The sequence below is a fragment of the Physeter macrocephalus genome, chromosome 3 (assembly GCF_002837175.3).
Source record: "Physeter macrocephalus isolate SW-GA chromosome 3, ASM283717v5, whole genome shotgun sequence".
Lineage (NCBI taxonomy): Eukaryota > Metazoa > Chordata > Mammalia > Artiodactyla > Physeteridae > Physeter > Physeter macrocephalus.
The window spans coordinates 25,744,920-25,757,783 of NC_041216.1; the positions used below are offsets into that span (position 1 = coordinate 25,744,920).

General features: G+C 40.5%; 1 protein-coding gene across 1 annotated transcript in view; it reads left to right on the forward strand.

The window, feature by feature from the left end:
* Window positions 1-12,864, forward strand: part of RERE (arginine-glutamic acid dipeptide repeats) — a 310,240-nt gene that overhangs the window by 119,631 nt on the left and 177,745 nt on the right. The window contains 1 exon segment of the mRNA XM_028488064.1: window positions 8,946-9,071. Coding sequence (XP_028343865.1) covers window positions 8,946-9,071 — 126 coding nt within the window.

Genomic DNA, 12,864 nt, shown 5'->3' on the forward strand with positions numbered 1-12,864 from the left:
GATTCCCTTGAGCTCCTGTAGTAGTTCATTTTTTTCTCAGCCGTTGTGAAGAACCTGACGTAAAATAAATTTTGGATTTGATGATGAGTTGGGGGAAAAAAGAGAATATAAATGGGCCAGAGATGATTATTTTCTGTGGCAGTTGTAATTTACTTAGGTATTCTAAGCGAATGTGGAGTGTATCTTAAACCTTTTCTGGGTGTCTCCCGTGGTGGAGGTCGGGGAAGGAAGTTTGGCTTGGGGATGATATAGCTACAGTACTTTCTCATTAAAAACCTTTCACAGGTACCTAAGTGCCAGTATTGCCCAGTATGAAATCTCTTGTTTTTAGACCACTGGTTTTCACACTTGGGGCTTTGGATCCCCTCCTGATATCCATAGAGATTTTGCAGAGGTCTGTAAATAAGCATTCTCAGTCTTAAATAAATTAAATAAATATACTTCACACATGTCTGTACAACTGCTTTTTAAATGTATTAATATGCTGCTGTGATTTTTTTTTTTTTTTTTTGTGGTATGCGGGCCTCCCTCTGTCGCGGCCTCTCCCGTTGCGGAGCACAGGCTCTGGACGCGCAGGCTCAGCGGCCATGGCTCACCAGCCGCTCCGCGGCATGTGGGATCCTCCCAGACCGGGGCGCGAACCCGGTTCCCCTGCATCGGCAGGCGGACGCGCAACCACTGCGCCACCAGGGAAGCCCTGCTGTGATTTTTAAAATTAACTTATTTAATGACAGTACATAGTTAAGAATCATTTTATTATGTATTTTCCTCAAGCAATTGTTATGTGAAGTGCTATCGAAGTAGTGTCATTTGGGGAATCTTTTGAAACATTTAGATGTTAAGAAAGGATCCTGTACAGTAAGTCGCCTACATACGAACGAGTTCCGTTCCGAGAGTGCGTTCCTAAGTCCAACAAAGTTAGCCTAGGTACCCAACTAACGCAATTGTCTGTATACCGCTGCTTTTACTCTTGCTTGCACACATCCTGGGCTTGAAATAAAGATACTGTACTACTGTATACCGTACTGTACAGTAAAGTACGCAAAAGCACAACCACTTGTAGAGGATGCACGCACATGACAGTGTACGCCAGACACGTGTGCTAACTTACGTGATTGGACACGCGAACGCACGTTTGCATCTTGGAAAGGTCGCAACTTGAAGGTTTGTATGTAGGGGACTTACTGTAGTTGAAGGTTGTGAACAGTGTGTACATTCTTAGGTCCGGAGAAATCCTAATTCTTTAGCTTTGTAGAGATACGTGTCAGTATCTGTGAAAGCCATTATTTCCAAAACGCTTTGTAACTTTTGATAATACTCATGCTCTGACATACATTGCATGTGATATTTCAGCCTAAAGAAAAGTAATGTAGTCTGCACTCTGCATCTCCCTAGTTTTTTTTTGAATGCATTTTAAATGACTCCAAATGTCCAATTAGTATATGCGATTGAGTTAGTTAAAAAGTTGCATGCCATTTATTTTTCTTTGTTCAAAAATTATCACGTAAGTAACAACATGCTTTTTGCTACTTTAAAAGAAAGTAAAATGGGCCATTTACTGCTAAGATTTCTTTACTCTTGGTAGGCTGCTTTTACCTTCTAGTTTTACAAGGTGGCCTTGCGGTTTAATCTTGTAAATCACATGCTTTCTGCTCAGATTTTATGTCCACATGAGGTTTCCCATTTTTTAGATGTCTTCGCTATTTATTATAGGTTGCCTCTCAAAGATTGTTTTCACAGATGCTGCCCTGACATCTGCAAATCTGGGCGGCGGCCTTGCTTCCTGAAGAGCTAGGGGAGCCGCTGCTGCTCTTTCCCTGCTCGTTGTCTTTGTGTGTGATTTTCACCAGATATAATACCACTGCCCCGTGGGAAAGATACAGCTGTGAAATAAAACTGCAAAGATTTTTCTTTTACCTCTTAGAGTCTGAGCCCCTTTTGTACAGTTTTTCCACGTTAGCAGGTGCCTTCGTGTTTGAATGGCGTGTCTTATGAAATGCTGATTACAATGTGATAGTTGCTGTTCGGGGCAGAGGTTCCTGCTGAGCTACAGTAATTGCTCAGGGTATTAACAGCAATAAAAGCTGAAACTTCTGTCATCGGGATTGGTCTAGTACAGCACATTAAAGCTGTCTGCAGAAACAGCGTGGGAAGTGGGGTGCTATAGGTTTAGGTACCTTTTTCGAAGTCACATATTGCTATGTCAGATGTTTTTGTTTGAGTTCTGTATTGAGCATGTATTCACAGTTTTTGTGTAAGAATAACAGGGATGTTGAAGAAATATTTGCTCCTGGAGGGAATGTGTTTATTGTCTGGATACCCACTTTCTTTCCTTGTTTCTCAATACTACTTATAAAAAGATAACCTAATAGGTAAGGATAGTCATAGACGTCTTTTCCTTCAGCTTAACCTATAAGGGGAAAAGATGAACAGAAGGAAATGTTCTTTGTTTCTTTGCAGGATTTCAAAAAGAAGAAATTGGAGTTGGTTTTGCCCACAGCAAATACCATGCATGGCAAGTGGAACAGTGGAAAACAAAAACCCAATAGCTTTGACATGTTGTTGATTGATTACGTATTTTATCTTTTTATGGTTTGAGGTTTAACTGAGAGATGTATTTCTTTGTTTATACCATAAATTAGAATCAGTCCTTTTAGCATGGTGAGTTTTGAGAACAAGATGTGTTTTGGGACCGTCAGAGGCACTGGGTGAATGCCCTTTGTAGGGCAGGAAGCTGGGAGAAGCAGAGGGTTGGAGCAGCTGTGCAGAGAGAGAGAGAGAGAGAGAGAGAGAGAGCGCGAGCGAGAGAGAGCGCACGAGCGCTCTCCCTGAGTTCTGCTGTATTGGTGCTTTTTCCCGTTGGATTCTTAGATTATCCTTATTGTCTCTTCTGAGTAGAGGGCTCTTTTCTTGGGCCAGCTTGAGCAGATCTGTAGTGACCCTAACTGGAAGAGCCTGCTGTCACATCTGCATGTGCTGTGCTCCCATAGCTTTCTAGGTCACTGTGTTTCCTCTGAGGGTTTTGTTCCCGAATGAGTCACTGTCACCACGGAGCAGTATATCCCAGAGTGCAGTTAGCAGCGTTTTGGGTTATCACCAGTGCCTTCGACAGGCATTTGTTGAAAGCCTACTTTGTGTTCTTTGTTGAGCGCAGCACCATAAGGGGGACTGAAGAATCTAAGATACAGTTCCTTCCCTCAGTGATCTTAGGTTGTGATTGGACAGACAGTGGCTGTGGTGTTACTGGATGTCAGCCCTCTTTGGGGGAACACTGAATAGGACTGATGTGGAGGAAGCCATTCACGTAATGTCCTAAGAGAAAGATTCCTTACTTTTGCTAAAAAACAGTAAGATTCCATTTTTATAGCAGTCCAGGCCTTAGCATAATACAATTAATTTGCTATCTAGAAATAATCATGGATTCTGAGAATGCTTAACAAGGAGATTATTGAGATTAGTGGTTTCCATTCAGCGTAACACCAAGGATCCTTGTTCCTTGTCTGGCTCTAATAGTGGTGCTTCGTACCTAATTCTTCATTCACAGATAAGTAGTTGAAGAAGCCATTCCTCTAATGCTCTGCATGGGAATTCTGTGTGGATTCCTAATGAGTTTCTATCGTTTGTTAAATAGAAAAAATATGATGTTTGTTTCCTTGAGTTGTATAATTATCAATTCTTTAGCTGTTACATGAAATGAATTTTCAGGTCAGCTAGGTAATTCTTACAAATATCATTTTGAGCAGATACCATTGATTCATTTTTGCTCCTCTTTGGCCTATTAAAATGTAGTTGTCTTTAAAATTAATCCTGAGATTCCTTAGAGTTGGGGATATGTCTTTGGTGATGTTGGGCTATTTCCAGTTGACTTTTTAGGGCTCAGTGTGTTGTCACTGCCCTGCACGGATGCATGTGCTCTTGTGTCGGTTCTTTCCCTAACAGCATACGTTCTCAGTGCTGACTTTGAACGTGGAGTAGTGAAGGGCGCCTGCCACTTGTCACCTTGGTGAAGGCACATCTCCATTGCTGCTGTGAGTGGGGGGCCGAGCTCGTTACGGTGCAGCGCCGTGTACACCTCTTCATTTCACAGTCGAATGTGAGCAGCTGGGGGCGGAACATTTGGAGTTTCCTTCCAGTTCCTGGTCTGTACCTGTAACCCTACGCGAAGGCTGGTCACCACAGTGCAGCAATCGGGGGCTTCAGCTTAGGTTCCACTTCCCGTTGAAATTGCCCTCTCTCCACCAAACTGAGTTTCTCAGAAGTGTATTAAAAGCAAGAAGCTGCTTTTCCTTCTTTAAAATGAAAACTTACTGAGAATAAGTAATCATATCTTCTCTTTTTTTGTTGTTAGAGACCTTTACATAGATAATGCTGGGAGATAAGGGAGGTTTCGTTAACATGCACTCTTGTGTACATACGTGTGTACACACAATGAGTTAATTATCATTTATGTATTATACACCACAGTTATTTAATCCCAGCTTGGTTGATGTGACCACTCAGCGCAGAATGTATGGTGTATGGGCACTCAGGAAATGGGCATCATTTTAATATTAGGTCAGCCTTGTATTGAAAACTTTTGCGGGTGGGGGGCAGGAAATCTGCATTAATTTGAACATGGCTAATTCAGAATTTTAGATGTGATTCTGGGACTGAGTTGGGGAGATGGTAGAGTGCATGGCTTGGGAGCTGGACTTTGACATCAGCTGGTCTGTTCGTTCCATCAGTTGCTGTCTTCCATGACCTTGGGCAAGACACTAAACCCTCCTAACCTTGCTGTACTTACCTATGAAGTTGGGATATAAAGCACCTACCTTGCAGATGGGTTGTTTTTAGGTTAAAAGATCAAGCCTACAAAGTGGATAGTGCAGTGCCTGGGCCACGGGATGATCGTGACGTTGACATTTAGTTGGCGCTCTAGGTTTGAGCTTTGTAAGGGCAGATACCACCACGTCTGTTTTATTCATTGATGTATATATACATTGCCCATATAAGATCTATACTAAATATTTACTGAATATTGAATGAAGTTACATTTCAGTGGAAAAAAATGACTGGATAAAGTTTTCAAAAATCTTTAGTAGTAGTCTGATACAGTCCATGCATTAACTACAAATTAACCTTCCGTTTATTAAACAGGCCAAAGAGATCTGCTTCTTTACCTTTAGTTAGCCTGCAATGTGTAGTATTTTATATATTTAAATAATAAAATTCTAAAAATACTTTAAACCTCAGTTTTAATTTTCTTCAGGAAGTTTATGTGAGTGTAGCCAAAATCATAACATTTTTAAGGCATTATTCTGTTTTCGAATTTTCTGTGTCACTGACTTTTAGCAAAGATAAACGAGGGCTTAGTCTATATGTAAACATCCCAGAGAGAAGGCCAGCTGATATGAAAAATGCCATAGGATGCGATGATTTGTTTCTGTGTGAAACAGTAGTTGTTTTCTCTTTTGGTTTTTTATAGTCCCTCAAGTTAGGCCTGCAGAATTGAGTCTATTTGTAGTTTCTTTTTCTCTTTACCCTCTTTGTTCATTCCCTGTAAAAAGGTCAGTACCACTTGGTTACAGCTTTGTGACTTGAGTGTAGTGTTGGATAATGAAGTGAAGACTTTGAAGTTTGTTATCAAGTGTTTTCAGTTTATAGAGTGAGGAGTTACATCTTACTTAGATAGTGGAAAGTACAGCAGAGACAGTTCTTTAAAAAGAGTTGTTCCTTTTTGTTAGTTTAATTGTTCTCACCTGTCAGGAGTGGGTGCATCGGTAGGACGGTGCTCTTATACAGTGATTTCTAGGTCAAGAAAAAGTTGGAAAAAAGAAGGAAATTTTGCCATTTGCAACAACATGGATGGACTCGGAGGGTACTTTGCTGAGTGAAGTAAGTCAGACAGAGAAAGACAAGCACTGTATGATATCACTTTAGTGTGGAATCTAAAAAATACAACAAACTAGTGACTATAATTTTAAAAAAAGAAACACGGATATAGAGAACAAATTAGTGTATCAATGGGGAGAGGGAAGGGGGAGGGGCAAGATAGGGGTAGGGGATTAAGAGGTACAAACTATTATGTGTAAAATAAGGTACAAGGATATATTGTACAACACGGAATATACCGAATATTCTGTAATAACTGTAAATGGACTATAATCTTTAAAAACTGTGAATCACTATATTGTATACCCGTATCTTATATAATATTGTATGTTGTATATACTTCAATTTTTTAAAAAAAGTTAAAAAAAAAAAAAGGGAAAAGGTTTGAATTACTGGTTTGGTGCTAGAGTATTCTTCTAAAGGCCACGCCTTCCCCTACTCCCGCCTTCTTTGTTTAAAATAAAGGTCATGGTTGCTTAGTTTCTATCGATAAGCATTGTGATAAACTATAATGGGGTATTGAGCTTCCTCCATGCTGTGTGTGGAGTAACCCACCAATAATACATATATGTGCAAGGATTAAATGTCCTTTTCATGTTGGAATTTGAAGTTTATAATTTTAAGAGTGGGATGCTGTCGCTTAGCCCCGAGTTTGATGGGCATAGTCAGATGCCGCGTTGTTGGGTATCTGCTGTGCCTGCCCCCCACCTCCACCCCAGTTATAGGACAATCATGTTGAAAGTTGTTTTGAATCACCACAGCCTCTTCGCATGGTACGAGTGTCAATTTATAAGTGGAAGGAAGTGGTGACACAGGTGAAAATCAAAGCGAGGCTTTGGGAATAAGTGATGTCAGAACATCTCATTGGTTCCGTTTACTTAGCTGCTCAGTGGTCTGTTTTCACTCGTGACTGACAGTCATCCTAGGCCACGTGGTATTTAAAGTTTTAATGGTTCACGATTACTGTGAAGTTGGGTAATTCATTTTCTCCTAATTTATTTGGATTTTAGGACTCTAAGAAATCACTTAAAAAGTTTAATTATATTTACTTCCATAAACTATGTATCTAAAAATGTTATTTTAATAGTAAACCTGTTCTCTATATGTAAAATTTTTTCAATGCAGAAAACTCTAGGTATTCTGATTTTTTAAAAAAGGAACTTAAGAAAGTTTGAGACAATCTGATATTTGCAGAGAGCTACGGTGCAAGAATACTGGTAAAATCTTGTCATTCCAACTCTATTTCTTAGAACTGGAAATTTGTAATTTGTGTATATGTGGTTGTTTGTGTTAAGGACCAACTCAGAATTATAGAAGAAAAAATCCATTAGAAGAAACGAAAGAAAATTAGGGCAACTGAGATACTGTCAGCGTTTTCTGATTCATAAGTAAGAATAATGAAATGCTTTGAAATGATGCCTTTTTTTCATGTTTAAAATGTTTTAATAATTACTTGACTTTTTGCACATTAAGTAATGCCAACATGCTTAGAAATGCTTCGCCCAGTGTCTTTCTGTTTAAAACCCTTGATTTGAATGAATAAGGATTTGAGTGGTCTGATTAACTCCTAGTGCAAGAGATTAACCACAGGTTCATTTTTATTTGATGCTTATGTTAAAAGATCTTGAGTATACTGTACATTCTAGTGCACAGTTGAACCTTTGCTTAGAAATTTGCAGTGCTGGTCTGGGGAGGTGGGAGGTGTGTGGTGGAGAAGGCTGTGGCTACCAGCACTTGCTGTCCGTGCAGGTCATGTATCTTTACTGTCCGTGGCGGCAGTGGGAGTGAGAGACTGGCCGCACAGGAAGCATATATCGTGTGGGAGCCCGGGATGCCCTAGAGGGTCGTCTGTAGAGAAAGAAAAGAACAGAAAAGAAAAGCATCATGATAAAGACATGCCCAAGATTAGCTCTTTTTCTTGGGATTTGTCTTTTTTGTTTGTTTTCAAAGAGACATAAAAAAAAAATAAGTAGTTGATGGAGCATATTAAAATCTTGGACCATAGGAAGCTGTTAGAGAGTGATTCTTAGCTTTTCTCAATGAATTATATGTATCAGGACTCCCTAAAAATGATTTAATATGGAAAATGTGCTTATCTGTAATTTAAAAACCATCTTAAGAACAGAAATTCACATAAGTATTTGGATTTTATGGGGTTTTTAGTTCATTAAAAACAACATGAAATTGGATTGGTTAGGTTTTTGGAAATGTTATGTACTCCCTAGAGTTTTTGAAAAGGGGCATATTCAGACTATCATCTGAAGTATCTTTTTTTGATACCTATCAGGACTGTGCTGGCTTTCAGAAGTTGCTCTTTAATCTTTTGCTGGTTTTAAATGTTTTAAAAGTTTCTTTAAAAAAAAAAAAAGACATATGGTACGTACCAAACTGGTTTTTCCCCTAAAAGAAATAATGTCTTTCTGGAACTTTATGCTCCAGTCTGTTCATTATGTTTACCTTGGGAGTAAATTAAAGCTTGTTTGAATGGTGTCTTCTTTTTCCTCTGGTGTTAAGCCCCTTTGTATTTTACCTTATCTTTAGCCTTACAAAATTAAACCAGGACTTTGAGAAAATGGTAGGATCTTTCTTTGAGGCCCCCTGCCCCCAGTATCTTGAGCATTTCCTTCTGAAGTACATGTCCTATGCCTCTGGCATCTCTCCTTAGAAACTCTTCTGAAAGCTCAGTTTGTCCACTGGTGGTTTATTTTATGGTCGTGTTTATCTGACACCACTGCATTTTTGTTTTTATTATAAGCAAAGCATGCCACTGTCACGGTGCTTTGGCACTGTGTCACATCTTAACTTGGTTATTTTGAGGGGCACACACCATACCGCTTTATGACAGGCCCACACTGAGAGTGTGGAGCCAGAGGGGCGTATGTTCACGCTGGAGAAAGGAAGCAGCTCTGACTGATGTGCGGAGTTAACTTTAGTGGCAGAACAGATTCGCTGAGACTTCAGAGGCCACCTGCTAAAGGATTTGTGCAGCTGCCTGCTTGTGTGCTGAGTGCCCCTAGTAACCAGGGTATGAGAGGACATTGGGCCTGTTAACTTAAAACTTTTTTCTCTTTTAGGTCCACAACTCCCAGGCCTGTTGCAGATCTCCACCTCCTGCTTTGTGCGACCCCCCAGCATGCTCTCTGCCGGTGGCAGCACAGCCGCCACAGCATCTTTCTGAAGCCGGGAGAGGGCCTGTAGGGGTAAGGAGAATCCCGTTTTTAAAAGCTATCAATATTTTATATCCCACAGGGTATAAAATAGGAATATCACCTCCCTCCCCAGAGCCCCTTTAAAAATGTGCTGTATCGTATGTGTTCTTCAAGGAGTAACAAGTACACGCACAGAGGAAGCAAAATACGGGACTTGCCTTACCCCTCTAGGACAGTTCCAGAAGTTAGGGGGCTTGGTGGTGGAGGGGATGTTGGCACCAGCAGAGAGCATGCTGGGCCGCTGCAAGGAGCAGGAGCTGGCAATCAGCAGCGAGTATGGATGTTGGCGACTGAAATAGGGGAAAAAGGGGGTAAGTCTGAGTCCGCGTGTGGAATACGCCTTTCCCCAGGATCACCGGGACTTGTGGCCCGTGAGTCTAAACTGTTTGGGGTGCTGCCCTCTCGGGTGACCTTCGGTAGAGTATTGCTCAGAGGTAGCTGGGCTTTTCTGCAGGGCCGGATACAGAATAAACGTTTTGAAAGGCTTGGGTTGGGGGGTAGATGGAGTGCTCTCAGCTGTACCCCGGCAAATCCTCTGTTACCTGGTGATGATGTGGGGCGTTACGTGAGGTGAAGCAGGATGCAGTGTCTTTAGCGCTTTGTCCCCTGGAGCACAGGGCCTGGTGTTAGTGATCCACGAGGGTTACTTTTGTGCCGTGTGCCTCACCTTTTCTGGAAGCTCGGTGTACACACCTGTCTTCATTTTCCTTCCTTCATGGGGATTTAATGCTAAAGTTTTCTGAAAGACAGGTGTTTATTGTTCTGGTTGACCGCTGTTAGTCACTAAAGAAGGTTAAGACCTGTCTTTCCCTTGTTTTACCTAATCTGACCCTGGGGCTCAAACTCATGCTTGATTAGGAAATAACACAAGAGAATAGCCATCGTACATGCATGCACAGATCAAGATACTGGCAATGTGTAACGACTCGTTCACTTGCCGTGTAGAATGTTAGTATCTTGAGACTAGGAAAGGAGAGTGCTCCCTCCCGATGGCCTGTAGCAGCGCTTGGGAAAGTCTTGGGAAGGTAGCTAGGTATTGAGGAGCTGGGTGTGTTTTTGGTACACCAGTAACACGTGGGCAGGCAGAGTGGAGGAGCTCTCCAGGTGTACGTGTCAGCCTGTCCCTATAAGCAACGTAGGCAGTGAGCCCGGTGAAGCTGGGAGTTGTGAGAAGATGCCGCAGGACGTCAAAGAAGAGCACAGGTTAGTGGGTCCTGGGAGGCAGAGGTGGAGATACAAAATGGAGCCGGATCGTAGAGGGTCTGAAAGGTTAGGCAAGGTGATATTTTATCTTCTAGGCAGAAGAGAGCCTTTGCAGCCTTTTTCATTCCAGGCAGGCCGATCTGCAGATCACTGCTTAAGAAGATTCATTGGGTAGAGTGTGGAGTGGGGAAAGACTGTAAAAGTTCCAATTAGCTGGCTAGGACTGTCATCCATGCATAAAATGAAGAGGACCAAGACAATGGAGATGGGACATTAATAATTGTAATAAAACCAGGAATAATTGTCACAACATTTTCATGTTTAGATAGTTGTCTCTGTAATTTATCAAGAATTAGACCAGAGAAAAAGGTTCACATTATGGAAGCCTTGGAAGTCTTGATATAATAGCCATTCACAATGGAAGATAAAACCCAATGTAGTGGATAAAAATCTAATTTTAATCCCTGGAGAGATATTGACATTTTAAGGGACAAATTAGCAGAGTCCCAACTTGACTGCATACTTCAGAAGCTTCAGCGTTTACCAGTTACCATCGTGTGTGTGTGTGTGTGTGTGTGTGTGTGTGTGTGTGTGTGTGTGTGTGAGAGAGAGAGGGAGAGAGAGAGAGAGAGAAATGGTTTTTATCTTTCAGGCCAATATTATCTTTATTCTCTAATCAGTGTCAATGTCATTGTTAGACTGTTTCATTTACTGCAATACCCACTAACCAGGATTTGCTGAATGGATTTAAAGTTTTGCCCATAATTGATATGTAGTAAACTTTTTATATTAGCATTAGTGATGACTAGTATTTATTCTTTTAGCAGTAAAAATATTGTGTCCACTAGGGATTTAAATAAGTTCATGCTGGGTGGTACACTCAGATACCATCATATGTAGGTTGGAGAAGATTCTGTAGTACGATGATAAATCTTCCTTCAGCCAGGATGATGCTGCATAAAGCTAACGTATTGATTGTCCTTTAACAACGCTTCATGCTGCCAAAGTCATTTGAGCTGGATCTGAATTGGATCCAGTTGGCAAAGCTCCCCTCCATGTGTGGAGCTCTCATAAATCCTGCAGGCACACACATCTAATACTGTGTAATGAGAGAGCTACTGGGAGAAAAAATTGATTACAGGGTTGCAGACAATATCATTAACGTTTCCTGCCGTGATACACCAGATGTCTTCCGTAATAGACTGTTTTTGTTAATTTAGTTTTTATAGGATAGCATTGATTGCATCATAATTTAACTTTCTTTGCGTATTCAGGTATATGTGATCTCTGTTTGTATACAAATGATGGCATCAACTCATAAGATTTAATTTTATTAATTTTTTATCTGTTCATTTTAAAAGTATTTGTGCTAGAAGGGCAACATTTTTACTTGTTCCCGAGAATCTGTTAGCTTCGATGTCTTCTAGTAAAAATTACTGATTTACTGGTAGTTGGTGGGAGGGAGGTGAGAAAGCAAAGAAAACATTGCCCAGATCCTCCCCAGACTGGACAGAGATCATCCCGCACCCCTAGCTGCTCCCGGTATTGGGGGGTTTAATTGGCGTGACAGAGGCTCTGTCCAAAGCAGAGAAGGTGCAGCCATTTAAAGGGGATTTAAAATGCACATTCATTTCCACTGTCATGAATGTGGCTCTGCGGGCTGGAATGCTTGTTGGGTGCACCCATCCTCTCCTCACTAAAAAAATCAGTACTCCTCACTTGGGTGTTTAGTTACTTAGCATTTTTATTTTTCAGTCTGTATTATCTTTTTGTGTGTTTAAGACCTCTGTGGAGTGGCTAACATATATAAATAAGACAACATTGCAGTAGTGGGTCGAGCTATTTTATTTAAGTCATTAAAAAAAATGTTCATAGCAGCTTTATTCACAATAGAAAAATACTGGAAAGAGCCCAAATGTTCTGTGGTGAATGACTGAACCAAGTCATTATTTTTTTAACGACTGGTTTTGTTTTTGGGGCATTATCCTTTAGAGAACAATTTTTTCTCTTGATGAGTTCCTGTGTAACATAGGATGCGGTAATCAACCTTTCTAACCCTTAGTTTTCTCACCTCTAAAATGGGCACACTACTACTGTTTACCTCAAAGGGTTGTTACAAAGGTGGATGAAGTAATTCATTAGATTGCTGAGCATGATGCAGGCATATAATAAGCATTCCTTAAGCATTATCTCTTATCACAGTGGGTTTTGTTGTACAGACTCAGGTTTAAATAATTTATTAGTTTTCTGGACATTCTTAATCTGAAGCCCATAGGCCCCTAGGTGGTCTCTTTGAGTTTAAGAGCGTCTATGAACTTTCTGAAATCGCTTGCAAAGTCTTATATGTACGTGCATTTTCCTGGAGAGAATATATACTTTTCAACCATGGATGATAATCAGTAGATTCCTAAAATGTTGAAAAAAATTTAAAAATTAAGTTTAAAAACTGCTATTCTCTAAAGCCTCTTGAGGTGGGTCACTTAAAACCTCAAATCAGGAAAGTAACTGTTAAAATTACATAAATATTTAAAAAATTTCTTTAATTGAGGCTATTTTCCAAGTAAAGGCTATAATAGAGACC